This window comes from Siniperca chuatsi, linkage group LG6 (assembly GCF_020085105.1).
Source record: "Siniperca chuatsi isolate FFG_IHB_CAS linkage group LG6, ASM2008510v1, whole genome shotgun sequence".
NCBI lineage: Eukaryota > Metazoa > Chordata > Actinopteri > Centrarchiformes > Sinipercidae > Siniperca > Siniperca chuatsi.
Window position 1 is genome coordinate 15,554,401 of NC_058047.1, and position 12,108 is coordinate 15,566,508.

General features: G+C 37.7%; 1 protein-coding gene across 3 annotated transcripts in view; it reads right to left on the reverse strand.

Moving 5' to 3' along the window:
* pex5la (peroxisomal biogenesis factor 5-like a) overlaps positions 1-12,108 on the reverse strand; it is a 100,070-nt gene that overhangs the window by 18,110 nt on the left and 69,852 nt on the right. For all 3 annotated transcript variants that reach the window (XM_044200079.1, XM_044200082.1, XM_044200080.1), the window contains 2 exons: positions 2,712-2,828; positions 888-1,031 (listed from right to left, as the gene is read on the reverse strand). In XM_044200079.1, the coding sequence (XP_044056014.1) occupies positions 888-1,031; positions 2,712-2,828 (261 nt within the window). The remainder of the gene's footprint in view (positions 1-887; positions 1,032-2,711; positions 2,829-12,108) is intronic.

Consider the following 12,108-nt stretch of genomic DNA (forward strand, 5'->3'; position numbering starts at 1 on the left):
AGCAGGGAGACAAAAATGGAAAGTACCCTTGATCAGCACAAGAGGGCAGACAACCTCAAATCCAAAATGTGAGATTATGAGATTACCCCTCTGTATTTTGTGTCTGTAAGGGCACACTTAATAACCTGTTCTAAAGCTAATCTCTGTAGATGCTTTTTTGTTCCACTCTTAGAAATGAGGGTCAAAATTATTTCTGAATGATTCAGAGGTCTTCACAGTGGGGCAATAAGCCACTAAGCGCCCTAGGAGGAATTTTGGAATCGTATTAGTTCCATACACCGCGGGATAATCCTCTCCTTGGAATAACTGGCACATTTCTGTATATTCGAAAGTACTTTGTATGAAGGCTTTGCTCTTTCAGCCTGCAAAGAGGTCACTTCTTTTGAAATGGGGAGAATAGAAAAAGGAGAAAAACCTGCAGAATAAGCTATTATACAGCTCACTGGGCAAATGGAAATTCTCATCAAGAGTATGAACAAGTTGAGTATTTTTGAAACAGTAAACAACTATTTTCACAAGAAAAAAAAAATCCTTTGCCCTCTACAGGCAATCAGCATCTAGCCTGTGGGTGCTGCCTACTAAATCTGCTTCACACAGCCTGTGGTCAGTGAGGCATTCTTTCTCTTTAGCTTCTCTCAACATGAGGTGGAGTTATAAGGGTTGGATTTAGCCTTAAGTTTGCGCTGAAGAACTGCTCCAGTCGGGTTGACCGGTGCAGAACTGCAGTTTTATTGGCCATCTGTACTATAAATGTGCTTCCGTGCTTCGAAAATACACCCCCAGCTGTAAATACAAATATCACCACTGTTAAATTGCCTGGTTAAATAAGGAAAATACAATGTGTGTGTTAACGTGTGTATGTGCATGTGTGTACTAAATGTATTCACCTCTGAATCATGAGGGTCCTGCAAGACAGCTGCTTCCAGCAAAAGCACAGCGTTTGGCAAGTCTCCCTCTCGAGACTTCTTTAGTCCCTCTTCAAATGCGTTAGGAAAGTCCTTATAAGGATTATCTGTGTGGAAGTAGTAACCCTGTCAGCGAAAAAAATAGGGACAGTGGCAATGTCAGTTTCTCTCTTTCATATTCAAATGCAAACCAGGGCAACTGTCCTGTGCAGTTGTATAGTTAAGCAAAGCTCCAGCAGCAGGAATTGATCTTTTCTGCTTCACATCAAACCTGGGCTGAGCTCCCCGGAGTTTGTCTGTTCTCTTTAAATGTTAAACTTTGCATTTTCAAACTGCAATTACCCTGGTGTGTTGTTGACCGCTTTTGAGTGTGATGACTTTGAAACAGCTTTTTCTTTAAGAACTAGCTCCGCACTGGGCTCAATCAGAAAGCCCAGAAGTCTGATCTTGTATAATTTCCTTATATAAGAAGGTCAAGCGATGGGTAAAGTATACTGCTTAGACATATGCTCTGTCCTCTGAAACGCACAAACATTCCTTTATATCTCATACAATGATGCTATACACATAGGATAGAATAAAGGCTATATTACGTGCTATTCCAAAATGTTCTATGCGTATTAATTTTAAAATAGTACTTAACATAAATCTGATCATTCTATTCCTTTAAAGTAAGAAGTAACCAATTTGTGAAAGTGATTTTGGTACCAAAGGATTTGAATTCCTTGGTAAACTTTACAACTGTACCAGGCAACTCTGCCCATTTTGGGCTCTTAATGACAGCAAGCGCTCATGTGTATAGGCCACAAAGCTCTATAATGCTTTCAATCAAAGGATACCACAGCAGCTTCTGTTTTCAGCTTGTAATTTACTCTTATGTTTCAAATTTTCACTTCCTGTGAATAGAGAAGTGTCCACCCCCAACAACATGGTTTAAAGGAATAGTTTGACACTTTTTTGCAGAGTTAGATGAGAAGATCAATACCACTCTAGCTTCATACTTAATGCACAGAGAATAGAGCCTGGAGATGATTAGCTTAGCTTAGCATAACAACTAGCAATCTCAGCTAGCTATCTTCTCAATCAAAACCACCTATTAGCACCACTAAAGCTCACTAATTCACTCACGTTATATCTCATTTGTTTAATCCAAACACATAAGTAAATGATAAAATGATATGTGGATTTACAGAGTTGTGTGGGTTACAATGACCTTTTAGAGTCTCTACTGGTTGCCTGGTAACCTCACAGACAGTAACTTGTTTTTAAATCTCTGTTTGTGTATGGATTAATCAAATGAGATATAACATGTTACTTAGTGAGCTTTAGAAGTGTTGGTAGGCATATATTTGAACTTCAGCGATATCCAGGCTAGCTGTTCCCCCTGCCTCCAGTAATTATGCCAAGCTAAGCTAACCACGTCCTGGCTCGAGCTTTATATGTAACATACAGAAATGATAGTGGTATTGATCTTGATCTCATCTAACTCCATGCAAGAAAGTGAATAAGTGTATTTCCCAAAATGTTGAACTATTTCTTTAATTTGGGGGTAATCTGTGAGCTCTACATATAGAGGATTTGCATAAATCAGGGGTATTATTTACATGAAATCAAAAAAAGTACCGTAAACATTCTTTATATCACTTCTTTTTCAAATGTTGGCTAACTCATTTTACAGTATAACTCTAAAAAGGCATGCATTGTTTACTCTAAAGAGGCTGTCAGTACTGTGTACTGTATCTCTACATCAGTGTCATCAAGACAAATGTCTGCACATGCTGATTGTAACATTTTAACAACAGTGACCTTCTCATGCGGAGAGACACTGGAGGGAATCTGCGCCTGCTCGTTTTCCGTCAGCCAGTTCCGCCGCGCAAGCTCTTCCCACTCTGCCTGCATCTTATCCCAGAACTCGGTATCTGACTACAGACGTCAGAGAGAGAGCAGGACACAGTGGGTGGAAGGGGGATAGATAGATGGGGGAGGGGGAGAAGGTGGGGAGGTTGAGAGGAGGGAAGGAGTGATTAGTGCACAGTAAAACAACAGCCCTTGTAATTTCCCATCATCCTACTGTTGGAAATGTCACGTCTGTCCGGCTAATTGGCTTGCTGTAATGTATGGACTTCACACTTTTGATGACTCATCACATTTGCAAGTCAAGGCGGAGCATAAAGTAACTATCTGCACTTCAAAAACAAATGGATGGCCCCAACACGAAAAATCAATACACAAGATTAGAACCTACTTCTACTTTCAAATTGATTGGCAGGCCTTTTAAAATGCAAATTTATACTTAACAGTAACTAAATGTGAAGTATTAATGTTTTCTGATGCGGTTAAAGGCGAGTTTACATCAATTATGTTTGTAAGTACAGTCCTGTATTTTCATATATGACCAGTTAGGAAATGCACAAAATGCTGGTCTGTAAGACCAAACTTTTTAATCATGCATATGAATAGACTTAACATTTATGTGGTCAAAATGTTGGATTCAGGCTTTAACCTCTCTATTAGCTTGATATTTGAACTGTTATTTGTTGGCATTTCAGTTGGCTGACCGAATATCCTATCACGAATGAATAACCATCAGTTACATATGTCAATCCACCTCCTGGAATATCTTTTCATTTTCTATCCAACAGGAAACTAAAGCCTGTAGAGTGAACCCATTGGATACAAGCTTATATTAGTGATACATTTAATTTCTTCAAACAACGACAACCAGCATGGTTTGAATGTATCTCAATCCAAATCTTCTGGTACACAACCTTTATTTTCGTTGCCTGCAATGTACATAACATCCAAATATGATATCTTAGTGTAATGGGATGTAACCACATCCTTCCAATGAATAACAAATAGCTAAAATGAACTGGTTCTACTTGTAAAAAAAATAATAGGGGTCCTTACAAAGAAACATAGCATTTACACTTGATTTTAAAAAAGGTGTTTAAATAATATGCTAATACTGCACCATGATCACCAACATGGAGAACCCGTCAACGTAAAGAGAAGTCAATGAGTCAAGATAAGTGATTATTACTTGCTAAAAAGAAAACCGTGCACATTTCCATCTTCTGCATTAAACTGCTGCCAGAAATTGTACACTTCTGCAATCAGCAGCGCCGACAGTGTCTCAAAAGCCTCCATGCTGTACAACTGTTATAATCACCGTAATGTTTGGATGATGAGTTTGCCTCATTTCATAACTTGAGAACATTAAAGAAATTATTCAGTTGTACCTTAAACCCAGTGTTCGATTAGATTGAAGTGAAGGTTGTGTGTGTCATTTGTTCAACTAATGAGGTTAGGTCTGAAATGCAGATCAGACCAAATGGCAAGGCAGAGTGAAGAGCAACTCCAGGAAACATAATCACGAGTCAGACATAAAATTTTCCTCTTGAGTTTGATTGTTTATTGTGGTGGCACAGGATAAGTGTTGTGGAAGAAACTTTCATATTTAAAGGTTAAGTTGTTTCTATGTAGATACAAATTCCACAACCACATATAACGAAGTTGCTTATATTTAAACTCATTTGCACTCATTGTATGAAACTTGACATCTTGAATATTTCAGAATTCCTACACTGGGTCTCGTCTTAAGTGACAAGAAATTCTGCTGATGACCATTTATCTTCTGGCTCACTGATCACAGTGTAGGTGCTCTTTTTAGTCCATTTAATCACACAAAATGAAATTTACTTTAATTGTTTTGCAGATGATACCCCGTTTAACTTCTCACTCCAGCCAAATTAAAATATACATTTTCATTGTTGCATATTTTTAAAACAGTATTAACCATGTTATCTATTAAGGTAAAACTCTTTATGTTTCCAGCCAGATTCAACCTGTTCTTGCTGCTTAGTAAACACATATCCAGTCTGCTTCCAAAAACTGAGGAGTCTGATGAGACTCAAGCTGTAGTTTTGAAAGAGATGCTAAAGACCTGTTCAGCCATCTCTGGAGCAATGCTAAAATTAGAACCATCATGAATTTTAGTGATAGAGAGGATTATAGCTGCCTTTATCTCTTCTCACTTTGAGTAGTGCAACACTCTGTTTATCTGCCTTAGCCAAGAGGAGTTGAAACAGCTTCAGTGTGTTCAAAAAGCTGCATCAAGGGATTTAACTAAAAGTATTTAACAGGACCACACAATATCTCTCCTGTTTTACCATCAGGTATCTGTTTCATCTGCTGTCTCTAATTGGAGTTATGTTGCGCACTGTACAGGCAGATCCACTGGTTAAGTTTTGTGCAACAAGCACCAGACTGTTGTGCATCAAAGGTGTCATTATGATTTATTGGCCTATTCTACAGTTTGTACTGTATTTTTTTTTATCACAATACAGGTAGGCATGTGGTTATTCTGGTTAATAATGAATTAATTCAGGTTTTATAGTGGTGTTCCCAGAAATAATTTATTTGTGGATAAGCAGGATCATGTTTATGTTACAATATTAAGATTAAGCAGGCAACTATTATGTTCCAAGATTGTCAGCAATTATTTTTGCATGTAAAACAGTCAAATCTAACTGAATTAAACTTGAATTCAGAAAATGCAACATGCAAAAAAAAAAAAAGATTACTACTACTAACTAGTATGCACGGAAAACATGATGACCACAGGAACTTCAACATGTCCAACAAAAATAAGCTTCATCTGAGGAAAACTCTCCACAGGCTTTCCAAATTGTTAGTGCATCATGACGGGGAGAGCCCTGTGTTTTAAAGAGGATGAAAGTATTGAATGTGGTTGGCCATGAGTGTCACAGCCTTTAACATACCTACCTATAATGTATGATAGTATATTCTTTCTGATGCCACCCGGTATCCAAGGTAGTATGGTAAACAAAAACTATAAAAACAATGTTCATAATGTTCTGCACGTGTTTCAGTCCACCTTGATTTTCGACCACCAGACAGCAGATGCTTGTTTATTGTCTGATCATGTCATAAAAATTACAACAGCCTGCAGCTGCAAATTTTTCTTGAGGGTGCCGCTATTGTACCAAAGTATCACATGAAGCTTTTTCCCACAGACTCTTTACTGATTACTTCTAGCAGTTTTTTGAGCCATAAATAATCAGTAAAGAGTATTATTATTTTTGTTATACTGACCTGTACAGACCCTGCAGTACATTTCTGTAATAATTAAGTAAGTAATATTTGCTCAGTTATCTTGGGGTGGAGTTGGAAGTTTTGGATACACAGCTACATGACATGATAAGAGATACAGCTTCTTTTTCTTTCCTTTTCATTTCTACCTATTTTGGTAAAAATATACACACAGTTCTTTGTTATCTATTCCTTTGCTCCTAGCATACAGAATTGTCACTACAGATGCAATTAATGTCATGCCTGTTTTTCATGTAAAACTTGTATTCATCCAGTTGCCACAGTTGACTTTTTTCTCTACCTGGCTGAGTCCATGATTCTTGGTTGTCTTCCTGTCAGAGGCAGAGCAAACCAGGAAGAATAATGATAAAAAAACAGCGGCGCAGCCTCATGTGACTTATTGAGACCTCTATAGCCAGAAACTCATCAGTACATGACAGCACTGTATATAGTAAGTGTGTGTGTAGTGACACTGTAGAGTATGGAGGGTTTTAAGGGCAGAAACTAAATATATAAATACATAAATATTTATATAATTAAATGCTTAAATAAATGAATAAATAAATAGTTATTTAATTAAATGCTTAATAAATGTACAATTATATAATACAATGCTAAATAAATAAATCTTAAATAAAATGAGACATGAAATATGTAAATGAAAAATGCATTTATGTATTTGTTTATTTATTAATTTATATATATTTACACATTTGTATATTTATTTATTAATTCGTATATTAATTCATTTACTCATTCATCCATCAAAAGTCAGGGGCAGACTCTGCCCTGTGATTGGTGATTGAACTTGAATCTACTTCTTTATATATATAATGAATAAATAAATACACAAATAAATTTAACATTTATATATTTAATGTAATTTATTTTGTGATTATTTATGGTGATACTTAAGCATTAAATTACATATTTATTTATTTAAGCATTTTATTATATAATTAATTCTGTATTAATATGTTTAGTTTTGGCCCTTAAAACCTTCCATAGTAGAGGGGAGCAGGGTCAGAAAGATCTAATGTAAGAATGTGTGTCTGTGTCAAAGGTCTTCTCATCTCCACATCTTAGAGGCTTGTGATTGACATGGAGGCCATAGTGTGGCCCCTGATGGTGAGAGATGGCTGGTAATTGCATGCTGCTGACTCTCAGACAAATTGCCTGAAGGTGAGTCTCCACTGTTGGCTCTGTGAGGAAGTACACTATCAAGAGTTCCTAAGGGCGAGGAGATCATGGAGGGAGGCAGAGGTGGGGCTGGAAAAATCATACATGTTGTAAGAATTAACTAACTAACTGTTTACATGTAGAAACAGTGTTGGTTCTCTGCTAAAGCCTTACTTGAATTCACATTGTACTTATTTTTGTAAATGCATATATGATCAAAGTGGTTTTATTTGGTTTTGATGGTAAAAATTTCAATTATGTTTCATTTATTTACTTGCAGGTAATATTTATTAACTCCCACACACATGAATGTCATGCCAAATTATGTCTTGGTAAGACTTCTTATAATCCCATGAGGGATGGGCCTTGAGATGGCAGTATACTTTCATTCAAGTGGAAGCAACATTTTCATGATGTAGCTTGTCAAGGTGGAGCTATCTTTAAACTAAATCTTTATATTCTGTTAGGTAGTTTAACCTGAAACATTACATCATAATTTCTAAACTGCTCATATGTTTTGGAATCTGCAAAGCAACTAGAAAAGGTGTTGAGTAAATGTAGTGGAGTACAATATTTCCCTTTGGTGGAAATATAAATATATATAAGTAACATAAAATGGAAACATCCAAGTATAAATACCTCAAACTTGTACTTACTGTAAGTGCAGTACTTGAGTAAATGCACATAGTTCATTTCCACCACTGTTCTTTTGTAATGGATGTGTGTGGCAAAAAGCGTCACATGAAGGGTAGTCACGTGACCAATAGTTCCAACTGTTAGCCCTGTGGCACAATCGGTGCACAGCCTAGCGCTGCTCCTGGCCTCTTGCCATCTTCAGCTTTATGCTTATGTAAATGTTTCTCTTGCTACAGACATTATGCTCATTTATATAATAAAGTCAGCATTTTTTCATTATTTCTCATCGTGTTGTGGGCCTGTATTTGCACTGTTACCTAGTCCATCATCTCGTTATTTGCGTCTCATAGACAGTCAATTGTTTGTGCTGTGAAATCCCATCTGGTGTGTAACTTGTCCGCCCCCTAATTGCACCACGGGTGACAACAAATTACTCGCAGAATTGAAATGGAGTAAAGATACGGATGTGTATTTAATTTACAAGAAATGTAGTCATATTTCTTGTAACGCTGTGAAGGGCGTTTTTTAACCTGACATTGGCAGTTTAATTATGTGGAACAAGGCAAAGATACAGCGAGGTAATTTATATCCTGTGTATCACTGGAGCGAACCCGTAGCTGGGACTCTAATTTCAGCACCTCTGATGAAGTGTCACGTGAAATAGATTGAATCCAGAGTGCTCCCTGCTGACAAATGTGTCACCACTGTTTGGAAATGAACCAGGGGTTGGAGGTGGGTTGGGGATTGATTAGTTACTTCATGAATACATTATTGACAACATAAATAATCATGGCAGCACTTACAGAAGTTACACACACCCTCTGCTGTTGGTGTCATCCACTTTTAGAAAAGGTATATTTATATTTTGCCTCTAGAATCCAATTAGTGTTTCTTAGTCAGCTGGACTGAGGTAATATATTAATTGAAAATAAATGTAAACTGCCAGGAAGGTAATTTGTAGAACCTAATTATTCATGCTATGTCAGCTTAAACACAGAAACTAATGTTCCTAAATACAGAGTGGTGCAGACTTTATTTCACAAAATTACTGGGAAAACAAAATAATAATCGACTGTAAAACAAAACAAAACACGGGGATCTTTTGCTGTACGATTAGATATATTAATAAAGAATTAATGATCATAATTAACAGCACTCAGAAGACCTATTTGGTGACAGTTCACCCATATAAAGCAACATGTTCAGTTGTTCCCAAGCAAACAATATTATATAATATAATAACGGCAACATTAAGCTTTATCCTGTGTTTTCTTGAGTTTAGATATTGCACAAATACAGACAGCCACATCTCCATTCAAATGACTCTGATATAAAAATCTGTAGACCATTTTGCACATGAATAAAAGTATAAAGGGAAATATAGGCTTTGAAGCTTTTGGCAACCATCAAAAATGCTATTTCAGGCAAGTAAAGTGACACATTTTTCATGATCCGCTCACTCAATGTTCAGTACTCTGCTGAAATGAACATTAAGACCCCATAAATTAAAGCAGCTGCCTTTTGTTGAATTGGTAAATTGTTAGGAATTTCCATTACTTTAGCAAGATTTTAAATTCCTGGAGCAACTGCTTTGCCTCCAGAATCAGATACTGTAGTAAGATGTTCAGTAAAAATATTTGATGTGTGTGAGTGCTTCTCAAGTGGACTCTAACCTTATCTGTTTACGTCAGTTTGAGTTGTGTTAACTTGAGACTCAACCTTGACCAAGCACATGAATAGGGTTTACTTATCCACTTTGCCCAGGGGGGCTTCCATTACAAAAAGTCTCATTATTTACCAGTGACACAGAGCAGCCTCCAAAAAAAAAAAGCTCTCCTCATCTCCAGAGCAGGGCTGGCCTGGCCTTTTAATGTTAATAAGCCACCCACTGCTCTGCTGCTTAGGCCAAGTCCTTGGTCAGCGAGCCAGAAATAGGAAGCTGGAGTCGTGATAATGTCAATCAGAGAAGAATAAAATACATTTCAGGGGGACAAAGTGCTACAAATGCCTTTTGGCAAACAATGTGCTTACCCACTACATGTATGTCTGTGATAACAACACATAGAGCTACTGTGGCCAGGGAATGACAGCTGATAACCACAAAAATTGCAATCAACTGTGAATTTTCTCAGATGTGAGTTGTTGTTTGGTAATTGTGGGCTAAATGAAGAATGGTTTCACACCTGTAGTTTGGTTTGTTTGGTCTGGACCAAGGAAAGACATGATACGCTGTTGCCTTTCAGTTCTGGTCCAGTTTGTGTTCACACTGGCCTTTTACAAACGAATCAAGAGCTGTTGGCATAAAGTCATATGGACTGACAGGAACCTCATTCATTGGACAGTTTTGGTGACCAAGTTGGGAAATCAAATTCTGACTGCCAGCAAGTCATGCTGCACTTTACTGCTTCTTACTTGAGTTCTCTGGTGTCACAAAAATCTCATGAAGAAATAACTGATTATTACATTATTACTCAAGACTGCAACTCAACCTCATTTTATGAATAGTGACGAACAATATAATAAAAGGATGAAAAAGAGACATCTTTTACCGTAATATCACGGGGGTTGGTTGCTATGTTTTACTACTTTTTAATGAGGAACTGCCAAAATACACAGTGAAGGACACAACTTAGCACAACACATCTCTGTTTTAACTCAAGCATCCAAGCAGACCATGGTCTGCTTGGATGGCATGCTGGGATGCGGATGAGCAAAAACAGTTGCTAGCAGCTAGCCTGAGAATGAATAGATGTCTGCCCCAGAATAGCAACGAAATACCATCTTGATATTTGGGCAGATAGGAACTTCCTCAGATTCTGATTCGAACCAGAGAAAGCAAATTGTAGGTTTGAAAACACAACAAGACTCTCGGGTTCAGGTGGTTTCAGTGCAGGTGTTTGGTCTGCACCAGAGTTTGGAAGACCACCAGCTTAAATGGACTGAACCAAACGGGCAAATGCACCAGACTTCGTTTGAAACTAACTTAACAAGATAGGTATAAAAGCACCCTAAAACAAGAACCTTTCACATAATCTATTAACGACACAACGCAGTGAGAGGACGAGGTATAGCTTTTCTCTGATATTCCTTTTATGGACGGCCTTTATTGTTTTACTTTATGTATTTTCTGCATTGTTACCTTCTTGTACTATATTCACCCCTTTATGCACCTCTGACCAAATGAATTTCCTTTTTAAGATAATAACGTAAAATTTGAATTTACTCTTGCAGGGTTTTTGGTAGATGCCTTGTGCTCCCTCTTTCTTATGTTGGAAAGTTTGCAGCTGCACTGGTAAATTTTCGTAGTCTGCTTGAGGGCACACTGATGGAAGTTGTTGAGGGAGGTGAAAGCATTACTCATTTACTTTCCCCATCCGCATTTTCCCAGCAGGTCTGTGGATTAAAACCACTGACCTTTTGATCACAAGCCTGCATTTCTAACTCCTAGGTAACTGCACTGCTTCTGCAATCTCTCACAAAACCAGAACTGCCTCAGACCAATATTCTGCAAGATAAAAGTGAACCTGTCCTGCTGCTGTTTTAATCAAACGAGGGGCCACATAGTCACCTTCATCTTGTCTTTATCGCCATCATGGGAGCACTTTCTCATGCCCCACCACCAAAACACTGTTCCCTACAGTCACAATTTACCCTGCAGCTGTTCCAGTGGTTCTCTATTTAATAAAAGTATTACATCATCATCAGCTCAGAGTAATTGACGGTATCCTCATGTGACATGGACAGTCACTTACCTACTCAGAAAATATCTCTTTATCAGCCTCTTGTAAATTAATTCAAAGCTGAGTTCCCTTTCTTGGCCAATTGCCATTTCATCCTCCCTTTTCAATGATTTCTACACATAAACCTACAGTTTCTCATCAGTGCCAGCTGTGTAAAATGGATTATATTTGGGAGCCTAATTCCTTGTCTACTCCCTCAGTGGGTCCTAATTTTCTTACATTGGCTGCTTCATCTAATTGAATGAAATGGCGGAAAGGCGGTGTTCTGATTTAACGTTCTCTCTGCCATCTGAGACGTCTCTACCTCCATGTCTTTATAAGTATGCAAGTGCATGCATATGCACAGCTTCTTAAATAGAAATGATCTGATTCTGGGCTTTGACGTTAGCAGCTGAAGCTAAAATGGCTGAACATTTGCATCAGAGCTCCTTTAGGGTGGAGGCCAGCTTAATCGAAGCTGTGAGATACTGTTACCAATCGATGCTCCATGCTCAGAAGCTTTTCCAGGAGCATCTCGGAATCTCATCACTTAC